At 42.7% G+C, this 20,381-nt stretch overlaps 1 protein-coding gene across 4 annotated transcripts in view; it reads right to left on the minus strand.

Annotated features, from left to right (window-relative positions):
- The window catches only part of LOC135088497 (uncharacterized), a 32,316-nt gene that overhangs the window by 1,406 nt on the left and 10,529 nt on the right, over positions 1 to 20,381 (minus strand). For 2 of the 4 annotated variants that reach the window (XM_063983334.1, XM_063983325.1), the window contains exons 10-39: positions 20,172 to 20,345; positions 18,882 to 19,013; positions 16,966 to 17,758; positions 16,149 to 16,276; positions 15,886 to 16,068; positions 15,675 to 15,799; positions 15,436 to 15,583; positions 15,118 to 15,363; positions 14,895 to 15,048; positions 14,478 to 14,801; positions 14,235 to 14,395; positions 14,018 to 14,143; positions 13,721 to 13,945; positions 13,143 to 13,460; positions 12,743 to 12,914; positions 12,532 to 12,658; positions 12,332 to 12,446; positions 11,730 to 11,888; positions 10,671 to 10,892; positions 10,092 to 10,223; positions 9,444 to 9,608; positions 8,411 to 8,566; positions 7,936 to 8,034; positions 7,654 to 7,806; positions 6,878 to 7,015; positions 6,346 to 6,503; positions 2,535 to 2,652; positions 2,332 to 2,441; positions 2,081 to 2,243; positions 76 to 176 (exon numbers count right to left, since the gene is read on the minus strand). In XM_063983334.1, the coding sequence (XP_063839404.1) occupies positions 76 to 176; positions 2,081 to 2,243; positions 2,332 to 2,441; positions 2,535 to 2,652; positions 6,346 to 6,503; positions 6,878 to 7,015; positions 7,654 to 7,806; positions 7,936 to 8,034; positions 8,411 to 8,566; positions 9,444 to 9,608; positions 10,092 to 10,223; positions 10,671 to 10,892; positions 11,730 to 11,888; positions 12,332 to 12,446; positions 12,532 to 12,658; positions 12,743 to 12,914; positions 13,143 to 13,460; positions 13,721 to 13,945; positions 14,018 to 14,143; positions 14,235 to 14,395; positions 14,478 to 14,801; positions 14,895 to 15,048; positions 15,118 to 15,363; positions 15,436 to 15,583; positions 15,675 to 15,799; positions 15,886 to 16,068; positions 16,149 to 16,276; positions 16,966 to 17,758; positions 18,882 to 19,013; positions 20,172 to 20,345 (5,525 nt within the window). Of the gene's footprint in view, positions 1 to 75; positions 177 to 2,080; positions 2,244 to 2,331; positions 2,442 to 2,534; positions 2,653 to 6,345; positions 6,504 to 6,877; positions 7,016 to 7,653; positions 7,807 to 7,935; positions 8,035 to 8,410; positions 8,567 to 9,443; positions 9,609 to 10,091; positions 10,224 to 10,670; positions 10,893 to 11,729; positions 11,889 to 12,331; positions 12,447 to 12,531; positions 12,659 to 12,742; positions 12,915 to 13,142; positions 13,461 to 13,720; positions 13,946 to 14,017; positions 14,144 to 14,234; positions 14,396 to 14,477; positions 14,802 to 14,894; positions 15,049 to 15,117; positions 15,364 to 15,435; positions 15,584 to 15,674; positions 15,800 to 15,885; positions 16,069 to 16,148; positions 16,277 to 16,742; positions 16,834 to 16,965; positions 17,759 to 18,881; positions 19,014 to 20,171; positions 20,346 to 20,381 lie in introns of all 4 variants that reach the window. The other 2 variants (XM_063983350.1, XM_063983341.1) reach the window with 2 other exon arrangements.

Here is a 20,381-nt window from a genome sequence, read left to right on the forward strand (position 1 = left end):
GTATATCCCAGAAAATATTTCGATTAGTAAGTACATACATCAGCGAAGAAGAAACGTCATTCACTAGTATGTTACCTGTTGCCTCGAGACGCTTGCCCTTTCCTACTGAACATGTCTGACAGTCGACCACGTAAATCTCGTTTGCTGCCTGCTGCACTCATGTCCGAATCCGAACCCTGGTACAAAAACATTGTTACAGTTTCATTTACTTAACAATTTTACACCCGAACGAGATCTGTTATACAGGGTGTCCCGTAATGTAACATCAAGCCGAAACTGGGTGTTGAGGCAAGTTATGCTGGTTATCAGAAAAATATAAAAAAAATCTATGTGGCATTTTGTCAAAATAATAGGCATTTAAAAAAAAAACAAAAAAATCTACTCCCGGTGACGGTCTTTTTACTCGTGTTGCCACAAATCTTCACTTTTTCCAAATTTTTTTTTTGTTATGTAACCCTGAATAATGCTTCTCTAAATTGTTATCAAAATTACAAAACCAGCTGCTCCAGCTTGGATGAAAAAAATACATTATTCCCAAAAAAAATTTCAAAATAAAAATTTTGCCTAGTTTAAACTGACTGTACTGAAAAAAAATTGTACTACGCGAGTGTGGCAAGTGACGTCATAATTTGGCGCATTTAGTAAGGATTCCAAAATGGTATAACACTTTTAAATTCTTGCTGTAATTCTCGTCAATTTTTGGTTTTTTGGAAATAATCCCGTTTTTTACTTTATGTACCTTGGTTAAAAATTATTATTCTAATGTGCCCAAAATTCAAGTTTCTGGCTTAAGTGAGGTGAAGAAACCATTTTAAAAGGTATGAGCGGGACGGAGAGGGCCATTTTACCAAGCAGGGATGTTATGGATATCCGAAATAAAAAAATATCCATTACCGTAACCGAAACTGATTCAAAACTTACGGATAGTTTCGGATAAAGGCGGAGTCTCAAGGGTACAATTCCAAACTGCAAAACTCTATGAAATCTGCAGTATACACGCCGCAGCTGCAATGCCGCGCTGCCGATTTCATAGAGTTTTGCAGTTTGCGGTTGCGGCACGTCTTGGAATTGTTCCTTAAATCTTAATATTTATTACCAACTTATCTGGCATTCCCTGGCACCATCTAATATGCCAGACTGTTTTACCTTTATCATACATAGGTGTCGTCTTAGTTGGTACATAAAGTAGCTATGTGGGTCACGCTCACGCAGCATCTTGCTATTTGAATTATACCTACATTTTTGAAATTCTAATAATTCCGTAACCGAAATTATCCGAAACTTTCGGATAATCTGAAATGATTTCATATCCGTGACCGTAACCGAAACTGATATAATATTATTCTTATATCCGTAACCGCATCCATAACCGAAACTTCATATCCTTATTATCCCTGTTACCAAGTACAAGTGCAGGCAGAGCAGGTAGTAAAGGCGCGCGCGCACGGGTGACTTTTGTCACAGTATGTCAACTACTAATTACTGTCATGATGACAAAAGTTTCTGTGACTTTTGTGAATGTGAGTGTGAACTTGTGTGAATTTTGGGCACATTAGAACAATAATTTTTAACCAAGGTAGATAATGTTAAAAACGGGATTATTTCCAAAAAACCAAAAATTGTCGACAATCACAGCAAGAATTTACCAAGTGTTATACCATTTTGGAATCCTTACTAAATGCGCCAAATTATGACGTCACTTGCCACACTCGCGTAGTACAATTTTTTTTCAGTACAGTCAGTTTAAACTAGGCAAAATTTTTATTTTGAAAATTTTTTTGGGAATAATGTATTTTTTTCATCCAAGCTGGAGCAGCTGGTTTTGTAATTTTGATAACAATTTAGAGAAGCATTATTCAGGGTTACATAACAAAAAAAAAATTGGAAAAAGTGAAGATTTGTGGCAACACGAGTAAAAAGACCGTCACCGGGAGTAGATTTTTTTGTTTTTTTTAAAATGCCTATTATTTTGACAAAATGCCACATAGATTTTTTTTTATATTTTTCTGATAACCAGCATAACTTGCCTCAACACCCAGTTCCGGCTTGACGTTACATTACGGGACATCCTGTATATTACCTGTGATACTGTGCCGATTGGCCTGAAATCAACAGTATCGGAGTCCACTTGGTCATCTATAGATCGCGATTTGGTTAGCTTTTTCAGCTTGTTGAAAATGCTCTTCTTTTTCTTCTTATCTGTTGGGAGCACGTCACTCTGGGCCGACCCACCAGAAAGTCGACTGAAATGAGATAAATATCATAGACCTATTTCGTACTGGACTTAAAAACAAAATAGATTTTTTTTGTATGTACATATTTAGTAAATACCTGTCCATACTAGTGTCGCGTTGCATCGTGAACAAGCGAACGTCGTTGTCTCCATCCAAGGATTGCATTGAAGAGACGCTGCTGTCATCCACCGTCTTCCAAATTACGCTCTGTGTGTACAATAAATGAATTTTTAGTTTCGCTTAATTCAGATAACCTGTAGCAATCATTATTAATAAGTATAAGTAATATGCAGTACATACCTGGTCCTTAGTAGTCTGTTCCAAGGAAACGGATCGTTTCTTGAGAGAAGGAGCGCGCGATGGTGTCCGTGTAGCTGGTGCCACTGAGAGCGTATCGCGCGGCTCCGTCGACATTGCACTGCAATAATTTAAGCAGAATGTGTTTTCAGGGATTTCGAAAGTAGGTAATTTATACAACCTAAAGAAGACGTGATTTGTCTGATCAAATTTGTCGCAGGACTGCTAGGCGATGGAGTCAAGACCCCATCGAACCCGTAACACGTTTAGTCGCCATAGTCGCGAAATAACAATCGAGATGGGGGGCGAGTATTGGTGGAGACATATTTCCAACTTTGAATTACTTAACGTAGTTTAAATATTTATGTTAAATGGGTTAGAATTAAATTTTTATACGAGCACCTGAGATAGACGTTGGAGAAGGCTCACGTCGACAGGACTGCCATAATTATGCTGAAATGATGGCTCAAGTCACTAACCGTCGAGCGGTAGCATTCTAGCATTATGCCTGCGCGCGCGCTCCGCAATACCCGAAGCACGTAGTTTGTCAGTGGGGCGGCGCAGGCGCGTGGTCTCTGCGCTCTCGGGCGTGGCCAAGCGGGATCGGGACTGACGACTGGAGCTATAGACTTTTATACACTAAAAAGATTTCTCAGTATTGTCACTTGCCGACGAGCAGTTGATTTATGTCTGCGCTCGCGTTCGGCAATTCACGAGAATCACGAGGCCTCGTGCCGCTGTACTCCGGTGTGTCGCGGATTGGGACCGGGAGTTCGATGACTGGGAGCAATAGACTTCTACAGGCTGTAAAGATGACTCGATGAAGCCACTTACCGTCGAGCAGTAGCGTTATGCCTGCGCGCGCGCTCCGCAATACGCGAGGCGCGCAGCTCGTCGGTGAGGCGGCGCAGGCGCGCGCCGCTGGTTTCTGCGCTCTCGGGAGTCGCGGATCGGGAGCGGGACTTAGACGACTGGAGCTATAGACTTTTACACACTAAAAATATTTCTCAGTATTGTCACTTGCCGACGAGCAGTTGCTTTATGTCTGCGCTCGCGTTCGGCAATTCACGAAGCCTCGTGCCGCTGCTCTCGGTGTGGCCGAGCAGGATCGGGACTTCGATGGTTGAAGGCAAATAGACTTCTATAAGCTGAAATGATGCCTCGAACCACTTACCGTCGAGCAGTAGCGTTATAGGGTCGGTGAGGCGGCGCAGGCGCGCGGCGGTGGCGGCGGCATCCGCGCCGCTGGTTTCTGTGCTCTCAGGTGTGGCCGAGCAGGATCGGGACTTCAATGACTGGGAGCAATAGACTTCTACAGGCTGTAAAGATGACTCAATGAAGCCACTCACCGTCGAGCAGTAGCGTTATGCCTACGCGCGCGCTCCGCGATACGCGAGGCGCGCAGCTCGTCGGTGAGGCGGCGCAGGCGCGCGGCGGTGGCGGCCGCGTCCGCGCCGCTGGTCTCTGCGCTCTCGGGAGTCGCTGATCGGGAGCGGGACTCAGACGACTGGAGCTATAGACTTTTACACACTAAAAAGATTTCACAGTATATTGTCACTTGCCGACGAGCAGTTGCTTTATGTCTGCGCTCGCGTTCGGCAATTCACGAGGCCTCGTGCCGCTACTCTCGGTGTGGCCGAGCAGGATCGGGACTTCGATGGTTGAAGGCAAATAGACTTCTATAAGCTGAAATGATGCCTCAAGCCACTTACCGTCGAGCAGTAGCGTTATGAGGTCGGTGAGGCGGCGCAGGCGCGCGGCGGTGGCGGCGGCATCCGCGCCGCTGGTTTCTGCGCTCTCGGGAGTCGCGGATCGGGAACGGGATTTCAATGAGTGGGTGCTATATAACACTTCTATAAGCTGAAAAGATGACTCGGCGATATCTCTTACCGTCGAGCGATAGCGTTATGCCTGCGCGCGCGCTCCGCGATACGCGAGCCGCGCAGCTCGTCGGTGAGGCGGCGCAGGCGCGTGGTCTCTTGCGCTCTCGGGAATCGCGGATCGGGAACGGGATTTCGATGAGTGAGTGCTATATAACACTACTATGGGCTGTAAAGACGACTCAGTAAAGCCACTCACCTGCGCGAGCGTTCCGCAATACGAGATGCAAGCAGCTCGTCGGTGAGGCGGCGCAGGCGCGCGCCGCTTGTCTCTGCGGTCTCAAGCGTCGCGGATCGGGATCGGGATCGGGAATTTGACGACTGGGAGCAATATAACACTTCTACAGGCTGTAAAGATGACTCAATGAAGCCACTCACCGTCGAGCGGTAGCGTTATGCCTACGCGCGCGCTCCGCGATACGCGAGGCGCGCAGCTCGTCGGTGAGGCGGCGCAGGCGCGCGGCGGTGGCGGCCGCGTCCGCACCGCTGGTCTCTGCGCTCTCAGGCGTGGCCGAGCGGGATCGGGATTTCGATGACTGATAGCAATAGACTTCTACAGGCTGTAAAGATAACTCAATGAAGCCACTTACCGTCGAGTGGTAGCGTTATGATGTCTGCGCGCGCGCTCCGCAATACGCGAGGCGCGCAGCTCGTCGGTGAGGCGGCGCAGGCGCGCGCCGCTAGTCTGCACTCTCAGACGTCGCGGATCGGGAGCGGGACTTCGATGACTGGGAGCAATAGACTTCTACAGGCTATAAAGATGACTCAATGAAGCCACTTACCGTCGAGCAGTAGCGTTATGCCTGCGCGCGCGCTCCGCAATACGCGAGGCGCGCAGCTCGTCGGTGAGGCGGCGCAGGCGCGCGGCGGTGGTTTCTGCGCTCTCGGGAGTCGCTGATCGGAAGCGGGACTTAGACGACTGGAGCTATAGACTTTTACACACTAAAAAGATTTCTCAGTATTGTCACTTGCCGACGAGCAGTTGCTTTATGTCTGCGCTCGCGTTCGGCAATTCACGAGGCCTCGTGCCGCTACTCTCGGTGTGGCCGAGCAGGATCGGGACTTCGATGGTTGAAGGCAAATAGACTTCTATAAGCTGAAAAGATGACTCGGCGATGCGATATCTCTTACCGTCGAGCAGTAGCGTTATGCCTACGCGCGCGCTCCGCAATACGCGAGGTCTCTGCGCTCTCAGGTGTGGCCGAGCAGGATCGGGACTTCAATGACTGGGAGCAATAGACTTCTACAGGCTGTAAAGATGACTTAGTAAAGCCACTTACCGTCGAGCAGTAGCGTTATGCCTGCGCGCGCGCTCCGCAATACGCGAGGCGCGCAGCTCGTCGGTGAGGCGGCGCAGGCGCGTGGTCTCTGCGCTCTCGGGTGTGGCCGATCGGGAGCGGGACTTTGACGACTGGAGCTATAGACTTTTACACACTAAAAAGATTGCTCAGTATTGTCACTTGCCGACGAGCAGTTGCTTAATGTCTGCGCTCGCGTTCGGCAATTCACGAAGCCTCGTGCCGCTGCTCTCGGTGTGGCCGAGCAGGATCGGGACTTCGATGGTTGAAGGCAAATATACTTCTATAAGCTGAAATGATGCCTCGAGCCACTTACCGTCGAGCAGTAGCGTTATGGGGTCGGTGAGGCGGCGCAGGCGCGCGGCGGTGGCGGCCGCGTCTGCACCGCTGGTCTCTGCGCTCTCGGGAGTCGCGGATCGGGACCGGGACTTCGATGACTGAAGGCAAATAGATTTCTACAGGCTGAAAAGATGACTCGGCGATATCTCTTACCGTCGAGCAGTAGCGTTATGCCTGCGCGCGCGCTCTGCAATACGCGAGGTCGCTGCGCTCTCAGGTGTGGCCGAGCAGGATCGGGACTTCAATGACTGGGAGCAATAGACTTCTCTGTAAAGATGACTCAATGAAGCCACTTACCGTCGAGCGGTAGCGTTATGCCTGCGCGCGCGCTCCGCAATACGCGAGGCGCGCAGCTCGTCGGTGAGGCGGCGCAGGCGCGCGGCGGTGGCGGCCGCGTCCGCGCCGCTGGTCTCCGCGCTCTCGGGAGTCGCGGATCGGGACCGGGACTTCGATGACTGGGAGCAAACGAAGCCGTTAATTAAAAATAATTTTTGCAATAAGCTTTTAAAAGCCTTTCTAAAAGTACTTTCACGGGTTTTTATTATGGTAACAATGTGTCAGGAATTGCCAAACTAAAAGTGGAAGTGGGCGGAGCCCATAATATAGCTTGTAGAACTGATGGCCGTGGCCATTAGGGTAGAAACGTTCTCGAGTGGCGACCACGAGCCGAAAGACGTAGTTTGGCATTCCTCCTACTGCTTAGGCTCATCATAAACTATGTTTTTCTAGCGTAGCGATCCAAAAGTATAAAAAATTGTTGACGCTTAAAAATCATTGAATTGGGTGACAAATGATAAAAATGGAGTCTGAAGAATAATGTGTAACTTACCCTGTTTCTCCTGGGCGGAGTGGGCGTGAGCAAGCTCTTCTCGGGCTTGACGGCGGGCTCGCTGCGGAACAGCTCGGGGCTCTGCTTCATCAGGTCCTCGATCGTCTCCAGCAGCTGCGCTATGATCCTGTCGTCTTCCTGTTGTGGGAATTATGCATTTCATTATTATGTGAATAGTTTACGTATATGAATACCATTGTAGTTAAAAACCAGTCAGTATGTATGCGAACTATGTAACTAAAAATTTACGAAAATTCTTTTTTTTTCTAGGAATAAGACACACGGACATTAGTATTCTTTTTTACGACAGATTTTTGTACTCTGTTTGCCCATTCGCATTCAGGAAATCGACCTCAGAAGAGGTCTTTTGGCGAAAAAGGTGGTATATGGTAAAGAAAGGATACCTGTTGCGCGCGCTTTAGCGAGGTCACGAGTGTTTTGGTCGCGGTCGCGGTCGTTGCGCTCCTTATCGCGCCGCAGCTTCTCGTTGGCCGTACGAAGTTTAGCGTCCGCGTCACGGAGTTATAGGCACACAACGGGAATAAAGGATCTAGGGCATTGACTTAAAGGTGTAAATAGCGTGTTACCTGTTGCGCGCGCTTCAGCGAGGCAACCAGCAACTTGTTCTGGTCGCGGTCGCGGTCGTTGCGTTCCTTGTCGCGCCGCAGCTTCTCATTGGCCGTACGAAGTTTAGCATGCGCGTCACAGAGTTTATAGGCAAACAACAGGAATAAAGGATCTAGGGCATTGACTTAAAGGTGTAAATAGCTTGTTACCTGCTGCGCGCGCTTCAGCGAGGCAACCAGCAACTTGTTCTGGTCACGATCGCGGTCGTTGCGTTCCTTGTCGCGCCGCAGCTTCTCGTTGGCCGTGCGCAGTTTAGCGTGCGCGTCACGAAGTTCTAGCAGGTCGCACTGTAGCTCCGATACCTGACACGGGATAATAGTCATAAAATGTAATAGGATAAGGCTGTAGAAGTTTAAAATCGAAATTGAAATCTTACATACCCGCTAAATATAAGCTAGAAAACATTAGTGTCCATGAAGATAATTACATACCTTCTTTTTAGCTTCTTCAGTTTCCTCTTCGGTCGTTCTCTTTAGTTGTTCTATTCTTCTCTTCATGTCTAACCTTTCCTTATCTCTCTCGCGTTCCACCTGTAAAAAAAACAAGTTATAGTTGTCTACTTTTAGTGATCCAACCCAAAAGGTGCCAAAAGGGAATTAAATAAATAAATTGGACACTAAACTTAATCTGTGTACTTAAGTACTCTAAACAGTACCATTACAAAATATTTAATTAGATTGGAAAAGAAGATGAGAATAGTGTCTGATTTTCTTGAGCTGCTTCTCAACACTGACTTACATTATTGTCCCGAGACACGGTGTCTTTCTAATTCTGATTCTTTATTTGCTTTTAACCATGTTTTTTTACAATATATGATTACAATTGTCATGTCCACATGTTGACTTAATTAGTCATGCAAATATTGAAAAAGTAAAAAACAAAATCAATTGTATTTAAAAAACTCACCTCAAAGAGCGTCTGTCGCAAGTCACGCGCGAGCGTGGAGGTTTCTTGCAACAGTCGTTGCTGTTCGTCGCGCTCCTTGTGCCACGCCAGCTCCATTCGAGTGGCGAGTCCTGCCACTCGCGCCCTGCCAGAAGACAGAAGCCGCTCCTCTTCGTACTGGGTGGAACAAAGATTTTTAAATCAGTAAAGAACGTTTAGGATTTTTAAAGCCACTATTAAAACACAGAAAATAATCACTCATTTTATTTGCAAAAACACTAAAGATTAATTAACTAGGTACACAGATATTCAATTTGTTGTTTTTTTTTGTCAGAGTAATAATTAAACGAAGCAAACTGAGCTCGCTACGTGCTAGTTTGCCTCATAGGAGGAATATTAACTTTATTTTATTTTATTCGGAAAACCAACAGCAATACAATACAAATAATGGGACCTTAAATTATGTATCTGCTTAGCCATTTATAGGTAATCGCAAATGGAAGTTAAGATGCAAATAGACCATATGCCATACTTAGCAGACATTTATAGAATTTACAAGTAAAAACTTAACAGTGAACAGTACTTTTTAAGCGCCGCTAGAGTGGGAGTCGAAAAAGTTTGAATTGAATAATTTATTTATAGTAGTGGGTTTCGTTCGAAATAATTCTAGATCACTATATTTTTTTGATATATCGTTAAAACATTTACTCGCACGAATAAAAAAAGAGTTGAGGCGATAATTTGTGTTAACTTTGGGAATTGCTAGCGGCTGAGTCTTATGGTTTGTCTCCCACTCTGCACCATCCCTTCCCTCACCCCTCGAGTCATAGAGCGGTTGTTACGTCGTCGAGTTTAAACGAAATTAAAATTTAAAAATTTCGTAATGTAACTGTCAAATGTGTTCTTTTATTAACAGACTAACAAAAGGAGGAGGTTCTCAATTCGATTGGTTTTTTTTCTATGTATTTACACCCATTAGATACGAGATTTCTGATCCGATTTACGTGATCCTATTTGTGTTCGATGCGGAATAGTTGCCACTTGCTAGCCTTACCTCATTGAGCCGGGACTGCATCTCAGCGATGCGCACTTCAGCGGCGGACTTCTCGCTGACGAGCTCGGTCTTGAGCTTGGAGGCCAGCAGCCGCGCCTCACATAATTCGTCTTCAAGGCACGCCGTCTGCTGTTCAAGTGTGGCCACTTTGTTGCGGTATTCCTCCTAGGAAGAGGTAAAATTTTTGTTAAACTAATAGTACGAGAGGGGACTATAAGATACCCTACATCACTTGATACTAAGATAAGCTCTATGGCACACGTTTAGAAAAGTGGTGTTAAGTATAATTTATAATTCAATAGGCTAGAACAAAATTTCAATTATTTGTCCGTCAGACAGATAATTAGAAAATTTTAATATCAGACTCATATTTTTTAATTTCTTTCATAATTAAATAATAAGTGCTACATCGAGTTGAAATGGCGCGTTACGTCACGCTTGAGTAGATTTTTTACTCAAAAGTAACGTCTTGAAGTCATCAGTTTAATTGCCTTGAAATTAGCATTGTCGGCAGTCGTATTTTGGTCAGATTAGTAGTACAAGTAGTCCAACATAGCCTTTACCAATTACAGTTATTGGTTTTTTGCTAAGCCTTAAAAATAACACCTATATGACAGAAGATCAGTATAATCAATCATGTAATCTAACCTCATCAGTGCTCGATATGGAAGTCCTCGGCGTTCTGGTGTTTTTGTCGCCGTTCTTTATTTCCGCCATTGTCTTTTGGGCGGCGTCAAGCATTTGTTTGTAGTTATCTCTCTCTCGTCTGAACCTGGACACCTAAAACAATCATGTCAAGCGTTATTATTCCATTCTTTTTTGCCAATGAGGAAAATAATTACAAAGCGCTATGCTATGTACTATCGGCAACAGTGTTAACTGCCCATTGCCAGTCATGTCATCTCGTTCTATCGCAAAGAATCGCCATTTGATTAGAGCGAGAGCAAAAACGAACGAACGAAATGGATAGTTAACAGTGTGGCCGTGTGTACAATATATGTGGAAGAAAATACTGGTAAAGCGTCATCATCATCATTTCAGCCATTGGACGTCCACTGCTCAACATAGCCTTCCCCCAATGATTCCCATAATGACCTCTTGGTAGCGGCCCGCATCAAGCACCTTCCTGCTACCTTTATGGGGTCGTCGGTCTACCTTGTGAGTGGACGTCCTACTCTGCGCTGTTTTATAAAACAATTACTGTTGCAGACGTTTCGTGCCAGTTACCTGGTTGTGCAAAGACTTCAGTTCATCCCGCATGCTGTTCATCTGTCCCTCGTATCTCATCTTGGTGTCGGTGAGCTCGAGCTTTCTAGCTTTCTCTGCTTGGTCGAGGCGCGCGTTCACAGCGGCCACCTCTCGCTCCAACTCGGCGTTCTCAGAAGTCAAGTTCCTTTGGATCTTGGACACTCGTTCGTAGTCTTCCAGTTTCTGCCTGATTTCTTCCAGCTAAATGAAATAAAATAATACAGTCAAATAATGTATGACAGACACGAATTAGATTCGCTCAATTTGAGTTACAAAGCCTGACACTTCAGACCTGGAAGTATGGTAAGATTGGTTTAGGATTTCTTCAGACACTATTAAAGAACGCAACGGGGACCGAATCAGTCCCCTTATACAAGTGGCAAAAGTGACAGTTGTAATTTCGAAATCCCTTCGCTACGGCGTTTTTTGTGTGTTGTTACTTCGCTTTGTGAAGTGGTTTCAAAATTACAACTGTCATATTTTGCTACTTATCTAATGGGGCTGCACTGGTGGTAGCACGTTCATTGACACTATCTAGAATAGAGATGAAGGTATAGATCGTTTCATGCTCTAGGAGCGTCCCACCACTTTTTGGTCGGGGGAAGCGCGGGGTGCGGGAGTTTGATCCGACCAATCCGAGCGTCATTGTTGGCATTGGCAGCGTTGCAATTGGATATAGTCTGGTCTGTGAGCACGTAGAATTTTGTCCAATGACCCCAAGCTACCCATCCTTATCGCTCGCGCGTAATTATGTTGCTATCGCGCTCGCACACTCACTGCGGGTGCCAGTCGCACAGTCGCCACAGCAATATAATTACGCGCGAGCGATAAGGATGGGTAGCTAGGGGTCATTGGACAAAATTCTACGTGCTCACAGACCGGGCTTTAGTTGTCCGTGAGTGCACGCGCACACTACAATGATGACGCTCGGATTGGTCGGATCAGGCTCCCCGCATCCTGCGCTTCCCTCGACAGCGGAGTGGTGGGGCGCGTCTCCGTGGATGAAACGATCTATAAAAAAGAAGCATTTAGTAGTACCTCTTTCTTGGCCTGTTCATGGTGATGCGTCACCACATTGAACTGGTCGGTGGCGGAGCGCAGCTCTTTCTCGCGCTGATCCAGACGGGCCGTCAGCCGCGCCTTCTCCACCTCCCAGCCGCCGCCGCACAGCCGTTCTTGAAGGGACGATATTTCGGTCTGTAATAAATAAATAAACAGATGTTAAAAAAGTTATAAAAGTATTTTTCATTGCATAACAGCAGGTATTTGACCGCAATTGCACCTGGTGTTGAGTGATATGCAGTCTAGGATGGTACATATCTGCCCTGTAAATTCCTTTCACTCTCGCCTTGAAAAGGCCCGGATTTCAATGTTCGGGAAAGACAGCAGTAGGCAGCGAATTTACTGCAAAAAGGCTTTTAAAAAGCACTATTACGTCTTGGTATTACTTTGACAAATTGGACGCAAATGCCTAGAGTTCTAGACGATATTTATTCACCCCTTTGTGATCAGTTCATTTGTAACTAACGTGATTTTATAAAAGGAGATTCAGGTGATTTAAACCCTGAGGATCAAATTCAGGATTCTAAAGTAAGAGTGTTGAGTGTTACTACACTCAAGTGGGAAGATCAATTTCGTACCTGCAGTTCCATTTTTTCTTTGTGCCACGCTGAAGACTGTGATTCGTAGGAGTCTTGGTGACTCTTTATTTCGGCTAATGCTGCAGTCAATTCTTTTTGCACGTGTATTAATTCCCTGAAATGTACAAACGTCCAATCATAATGTTATAAAGTGGCATAAGGAAAAAAATAATATTTAAATATTTATCTGCATCACTAACCCTTGAGCTTGCTCCTTCTCAACAGTCAGTCGAGCTTTAGTGACAACATGTTCCTCTTCCAATATCTCATATTTGCCTGTCAATTCTTCGTACTCTGCTTTTTCTACTGCTAGCGAGTGCTCTAACTCTGAAATTAAATAATCCCAATTAAAACACTACAACAAATAACACCCTCCTTCTGGCGCATTCGGGTAAAATTAACATAACTTACTTTTAACAGTTTCTTCGTATTCCTGTTTAAGGTCAGCAATCCTCTTGACCCCTGCGCCAGTGCTCTGTTCCAGGACCTTCAGTTTGCCCTTCAAAGTGGCTAGTTCAGCCTCCTTGTTCTTTACATCCTTGTCGTGTGCGATGCGCATACGCTCCAGTTTCTTTCTCTCTGCCTGTTTAGGTAAGGGATAAGTCACAGGTTTAAAAATTGGTTTACAATTACTTATGAAATTTAGTTGAAAAGTAGTACAATTTTTACCGGAAAATCGCACAGTGGAAATGAGTATTTGTGATATGAGGAGTGCAACAGAAGAATACAAAATATTATCATTGTCATCACACAATTTCTATTCAATTTCATATACATGTTATAATGGAACAATCCTATTATTACTACTTACCTGTAGATCAGTCTCAAGTTCTGACGCCTTACTTTCCCAGTAACCTGACTCTTTCTTCTCAGTCTGTAATTTGTTTTCCAGCTCCTTCTTTTCATTTTCTAGCTTACTAAGATCAGACTTTATTCTTGACGTTTCCGTTTGCAATGAAGACAGTTCTTTTTCTGTTTTACTCAGTTCTTGTTTAGCAGTAGATAATTCTTCTTCTTTTTCTTGAAGATCTCTTATTGTTTTTTCCAATTTATCTTGCATTTGTGCCATTTCTACTGACGATATGGCTTCATCGTATTTTTGATTTGACGTCTCTCTTAAAGCGTCCTCCTAAAATATAACGAATCTATTATGTCCGCAAAATGGGTTTCCAAAGTTTATAATACAAGTAGTGCTAACTCTGAAAAATTTGGTGTATTTACTAGTTGCAATGGGAATATGTGACATGCATATTGTGTGGATTTCTAACAAGTTCACACACTGCCTACGCTAAGGGTGACTATTTCAAAGGTGCATAAAAGTCAAAGGGTAAAATGAAGGGGGCATGCAGTGGTCTGTAATTCCACGCCATAACCGTAACTTATTTGTACCAGTTGTTTAATATGAATGTCTTTAGCTGCTATAGTCGATTCCAAGTTAGTTATTTTACTTTCGTAATCAGTCTTCAGTTCTCTCATTTCTGTCTCTAATGTTATGAGTTTGCTTTCAGATTTAATGAGTTTTGTATGAATTTCGTCCTTCTCTGAAGTAAATTCAACAGAAAGCCGCCTATGAGAATTAGCCAGCGCTTCAGCTTGCTCCTTTTCCTCTGAGAGCTAATATGAATAAATGTTTAGTATTGTTTATGACACTTAAATGCATGATAAATAAAAATAAGTGGAACTTACTTCTATTTCTAATTTAGCTACCCGATCCTTTCGTGTTAAAAGTTGCTTTTCAATGCGCTTACACTTTTCTTCTGATTCCTTGAATTTCTTTTCTAACTCTCCTATTTTCTTAGTTTTATCTCCAACCTGGAAAGAAAAAATTTGTACTAAGCTTTTGATCACCCATATAAAAGCTGCGTCATCCATGAAGTAAAAGTTATATCCTTGTTTTACATACCTCTTTGAGCAATTTGTTTTTGTCTTGTTCCAATTTATTTATATTTTCTATTTGCTTCTTCAACTTATCAACTTCTTTGTCCTTTGCATCCATTTCCTTTTTAAGATCTTCTATCTTCTTCATACAATCAGCCATCGCTGTCTGTTGAGAGCTAGAATTTTCTGAAAATTAATTAAGATATTTTGTAGTCTGAACATTCTGAAATTATCACTTAAGCAAGGAATATTAATAATAAATTCTTACTGAGATCTGCATTCAGTTTCGTGATTTGAGCTTCAAGGCTTTTCTTTTCATCTTTCAATGCCTTCAATTCATTGAGTGATTTATCTTTTTCAGTTTCTAAACTTTTGCATTTATCAGTGACTTTACTTTTATCACCTTCTAATTTACTATTGAGATCTTTTAACTTTGCAATTTCTGTTTGTAATTTATTCTTTTCATTGGTGAATTCAGATTCATTTTTGGACAGCTTTGCTCTAATCTCCTCAATGTCTTTTTCTAGTTGAGCCTTAGCGTTGATTTCGTTGGAAGATAAGCCAGCATTTTTCATTACCACGTATAATTCCCCTGTTCAACAGATACGACCATTATAAGATTAGCATAGACACGGAAGTAAATACTTTGTAGAGTTTAAAATTTCAAATAAAACGTAATAAATACCAATTTCACTTTCTAAGTCTTCTACCATCCTTTTCATTTGTAATTTAGTTGTGAGATCAGTCAGTTTTTTAGGCGTACGTGGTTTAAATGATTTCATTGCATCTTCCTTTAATGCTTTCAATGTTGCTTGTAGTTTTGCATTTTCTTTTTCCAGCTAGAAAATAAATATTTTAATCACAACGTGTTTTTGAATAATCTTAAGTTTAAACAACGGTTTGCTTACCTTAGTGAAGTTTAGTTTTAGTCTGTCTAATTCATCTTGTTTGGCTTTAAGAGTGTCGGCATCTTTCTTGGTAAGTTCTCCTCCAAATCTTACTTTCTTTTCTATTTTTTCATCTTTGTCTTTATTACTTTCATATTCTTTGATTTTGGCCAGTGCTTCTTTTAGTTCATTTTCTAGTTGAGTCACTTTAACAGCATTTTGTTCAACAGCTTTGTCGGATCGTAATGTTTTAGTATTCTTCAACAACTAAAATTTAAGCAAAAGGTTAGCATAATATCGTAAAAGTTGTAATATGATTACGAAGATATATTAACTTACCAGTAACTTCTTATTTTCAGCTTGGAGTTTTTCGTTATCTGATTCAAGACTTTGTGTCTTAGCTCTTAGTACGCTAGCTTCTTGCTCAATTACTTGCAGTTGCCGCTTAAGGTCGACATTCTGTTGTTCACTATTACTATCCAGAGATCTAATGAAAGAGAAATATTTAGTTAAGTAAAGTCAGCGAATTCAGATTAGAAGAGTACCTATTTACTTTAATATGATTATAATTTACTAACTTGCTTTTGCTAAGGGATGCCTTCGGTTTCTTCTGTGCTAAGCTTAATTCAGCATGTAATCTTTCACAGTCTCTTTCCTTTTCTATGAGTTTCTTTCTCAACTCGTCTATTTCATCTTCTAATACCTGAAAGCAAACAAAATTATAAGTTTGGGGAACATTAGGTACTTTTAACTTTAGTTTTTTTTTTATTAAATAAGGAATAAACGCACCTTAACTTTTTCTTCAGCTAAATTATTACTTTTTGTTGTGTTACGCCTAACAGTAGTAGTGGAATTTGTGAGAGTTTTGGAATTTGTGTTAGCTATTTTATCGGTAAGTTCTTTGACTTGTTTCTTCAGTGAATCTCTGTCTTGTTCTAGTTCTTCTACTTTTCGTCGTAAAACTGCAGCCTCCTGTTGCAAATAATATGAAATATATTAATTAGTTACCACAATAAACTTAGCCTTTATAAAAATGATTATGTGTTTAATACCTGTTCATTAAGTTCTAGAAGCAACCGCAATTCCGCTGGATCCTCTTCATCGGATATTCCTTCATCTTTTTCGTTGGGTGCTTCAATTGACAGTCTATTAGTTGGAGGCGTTGGTGACAGTTTACGACCTGAACAAAATCACCACATTCTTACACATAATATAGACTTATTAATTTATTACAAGAACAAAAACCAATCACAAAACAATCGTTCGGGTAAAATTAGAATACGATGTAATTAGTGGTTATATCATTTAGGAAATATTAGTAGGATTATATGCCGCAAATCATCGCGGGTTTTAATTTAGCCCAATCAAGCACCGTGATGGTAAAATTATACATTTCCTTTGTTTATGTACAACATATATTTCAACATAACCGGAGAAAATGGCTACCATTGATACGCCTCCTGCGACTGAACTTAAAAAGCGGGTTAGTAATTTTGAAAGGTGGCAGGTAATAAAACATCAGCAAAGATAGTAGGTTAAAGGATGTGGAATGTTATGATCTTAATTAATAATGTTTACATACGGATATGCATCATGGTTTGAATAAAATAACTAAAAGAATTTTAAAAACATTTATGTTGACGTACTTCTGGCTTTGGTAGCCATTTTCTTCAGCTGTAGAAGCAAGGACTCATTGTCATCTTCGACCCGTGACGCAGTTTTACGTAAATTATTTGCCTGAAAATATTCGTTAGTTATTATTATTGGACACTTTAAACTAATTACAGTATTATTTGAGATTTTGTTACGGACACGTTATTTTTTATGGGATAAACATGTAAAATATTTGGGAAAATTGATATTATGTACCTATGTTCGGCAATCTTACTGCCAGTGGGTTGAACAATGATACGAAAGGGAACATGAGCGGGGATGAGGAACCCGCTACTTCTCTGTCGCGGCTGAGTGGTGGACTCTCAGACTTTTCTTTTCGTACTACCGATTCTAAACTAAGGTTATCAACAAACTGCCCATTTTCTCCATTTAATTCGATTTCCATAGAAGTTCCTTGATTATACATATCAGTTATTACATCTGTTTGTGTGCTGGTTTCAATATATTCAATACTAGATCTTAAAATTTGTTGGCATTTGTCGCTGTAAAGTTTATTAGGTGTTTGAACACTAGCACTTCTCTGTTTAGGTTTCTCTGTTTGCGTGAAGCCGTTCGTTCTCATGAAACCAGTCTGCACGTTTTTGTTCTTCATGAAAGCTATTTCCGTCTGAGTATACATTTCTAGGGAGTTATTATCGCTCTGTATTGAGGAATCTAATGTAATCTTTTTAGTCTCTGTAGCAACGTCGTGGACCATTATGAGGTCAGTCTGACAACCTTGGGCATAACGGAGTATTAGATCTTGAGGCGACTGAGCTATTTCATTGACTCCGATTGATATATGATTAACTTCTAGAGATGATAACCCTTTTTCTAATGCTAATTGCATCTCCATAATTCTTCGAGTAGTACTTTCTTCGAGTTCTTTATCTTTGTCGTAACTTTCGTCAGCGGACTGAGGTGGTATGAGGTCAGGATGGAAAGGTGAAGGAAGTTTCGGCGGCGGAGGAATTCTGCGGCCTCCGAAGCGTTGCCGATATCGGTTCGCCTGTTCGAAAATAATATTGTATAAACTTGTTGCATTCGGCAGTGGGTTGGCGGGACGGCAAATAAAGTTCTTTAAAGATAATAATATCTTGTTGGGTATCATTCATTATTTATGGGTTGTATATTTGTGTCGCGCGATGAGTCAGCGGGCGCTGGCAGGGTGCCATCTGGCGGCCGCCGAGAGCTAATGCCCTATTAAATGCAATTGTTCTCTAGTAAAACTAAGTAATTGGAGAAATAATTGTAATTGTCGTGAAGCTATTAACCAGTGCTGATTTACTACTTCTATTTGTGGCGTTGTAAATTGCATCCACTTAAAAGTCTGCCTTCATATTTATTTACGTCTCATAGGCGCTCATCGTGTAAGGTGCAGGGTCAGATTCAGTTGAACTTTCTGACAAGATGCCAACCATGCTTACTAGAGCTATTTTAGAATAAGGATGAAGAAATCGAAAATAAACGCATGCAACGAAAAAGATATTTGTTTGTTTTATTTAATTATTGTTTTTGCCAATGATTGGATTTTTTTTAATTCCTTTATTTTTGCTTTGGAGAAAGTATTTTTTCTACGAAAATATGCAAATACCAATGAATGAATCCTGAATTAACTCTGCATGTATGCATATTTTTTATCCACAAAGTGGACGCGATTCGCGTTGCGCAGCTTTTCGCGCAGCACCTCTGCATAGATCATAATCTATGCAGAGGCGCTGCGCGGCATAAGGCTCATAAGCCTTATGCCCGTTTTCACCATCAGTCCCTAATTTTTAAGTGACTTCTATGGTAACAAACACACAACAGCAATTTTGTTTTTAAAGGGGTCACTTAAAAATTAGGGGTTGATGGTAAAAACGGGCATTATTCACTAATAACAAAGTTCAACTTTAGTGAGAACTGAAGTCAAACATCATTTTGAGCCCTATCCGTTGGTAACAAAGTTCAAGTCCAATAAAAGTATTTATCTCCTCCTCTGCGTTGCGCAGCTGCTCGCGCAGCATATCTACATAAATGAATATGAGCCATAGCACGATAGCACTAATAACAAAGTTCAACTTGAATGAGGAGTGAAGTCAAACATAGATTTTGAACTCTATCCGCTTGTAACAAGGTTGAAGTTGTTTTACCTCCTCCTCGGCGTTGCGCAGTTGCTCGCGCAGGTCGGCCTCGCGCTCCAGCGAGTCCTGCAGGTCGCGCAGCAGCTGCGCCGGGTCCTCCTGGCTGCCGCCGCGCGTTAGAGACGAGCGGGACACCTTTTGCTGGTAAAACACAACAAGATTAATATCATATATCATACTAGCGGCCGCCCGCGACTTCGTACGCGTGGATTCCGTTTTACCCCCTTCATCTATCTTACGCGGTTTAGATTTTTTCATACAAATGTTTTTTCCCGCTAACTCCCGTTCCCGTGGGAATTTTGCAATATCCTGTTGTAACTAAGCTTTAAGTTTACTAAGGTACCTGCATGCCAAATTTCAAGCGTCTAACTTAAGCGGTTTAGATTTTTCATGCAAAAGGATTTTCCCGCTATTTCCCGTTCCCGTGGGAATTTCGGGAATTCCTTTCTTAGTGCACCTCTACGGTACCTAAGCTACGTCCCTTCCAAATTTCAAGTGCCTACGTGTAGCCGTTTAGGCTGTGCGTTGATATGTTAGTCAGTCAGTCAGTCAGTTTCTCCTTTTATATTATATTTAGATTATACCTACAGCGCCATCTAGTTCTAAAGTAAGCAAATCTTGTACAGGTGGCTATGCACAGCTGCATTCCTCTGATGTGTATTTATTAGAAGGGGCTCACTTCCCACAACTTGAATTTTGGAGCTATTACAGGTTTTACCATATCAACAAACAGAACATGTTTTACGTTTTTTTAACATTTGTTATGGAGTGGGTTCTAACAATAACAATTCAATGAGCGTTTCTTTTATTTTATTGCACTCATCAGTTGGTGCCACAGTCTACATGCTCGTGGCTGAGACAGGGGGCGCCAACTGGTGGGCGTTGAAACGATAGGAGGAATATCGCATTCTCAATTCCCAGGTTGGCGCCACTGTTGGGTAAGGTGAGAAGAAGAAGTTGCCAGTGGCGCCAACTGGTGAATGCAATTAAGGGAAAAAGACACTAAAGCCCGGTCTGCCAGCACGTAGAATTTTGTCCAATGACCCCAAGCTACCCATCCTTATCGTTCGCGCGTAATTATGTTGCTGTCGTGACTGTGTGACGGGCGCCCGCAGTGAGTGTGCGTGCGAAAATTCTACGTGCTCGCAGACCAGACTATAGGTAAAGTGGAGAAAAAACTCAATGCAACAAGCCGAAGACAGGATAAACTGTCTCGTATTAGGGGAGGCATTTGTTAAGCAGTGGACTGCTATACGCTGAGGATGATTACCATGGAACATGGAACAGTTAATCACGTACCCCATCGGCAGGTGGCGTCTGTTTCTTCAGGTTGGCAGGTGGCGCCCCCAACTTAGCTACGGCGTCCGCAAGCTCTCTCTGCAACCGCAGCGCCACCTCGTTGGAGCGCGACAACTCTTGTTCCAACTCCTTGATGCGGTTCTCTCGCTGAAGACCATCTTTGCCGCCGACTATCTGCAAGACACATTAAATTAAGTCACTGATTCCCGA

The sequence above is a fragment of the Ostrinia nubilalis genome, chromosome 1 (genome assembly GCF_963855985.1).
Source record: "Ostrinia nubilalis chromosome 1, ilOstNubi1.1, whole genome shotgun sequence".
NCBI lineage: Eukaryota > Metazoa > Arthropoda > Insecta > Lepidoptera > Crambidae > Ostrinia > Ostrinia nubilalis.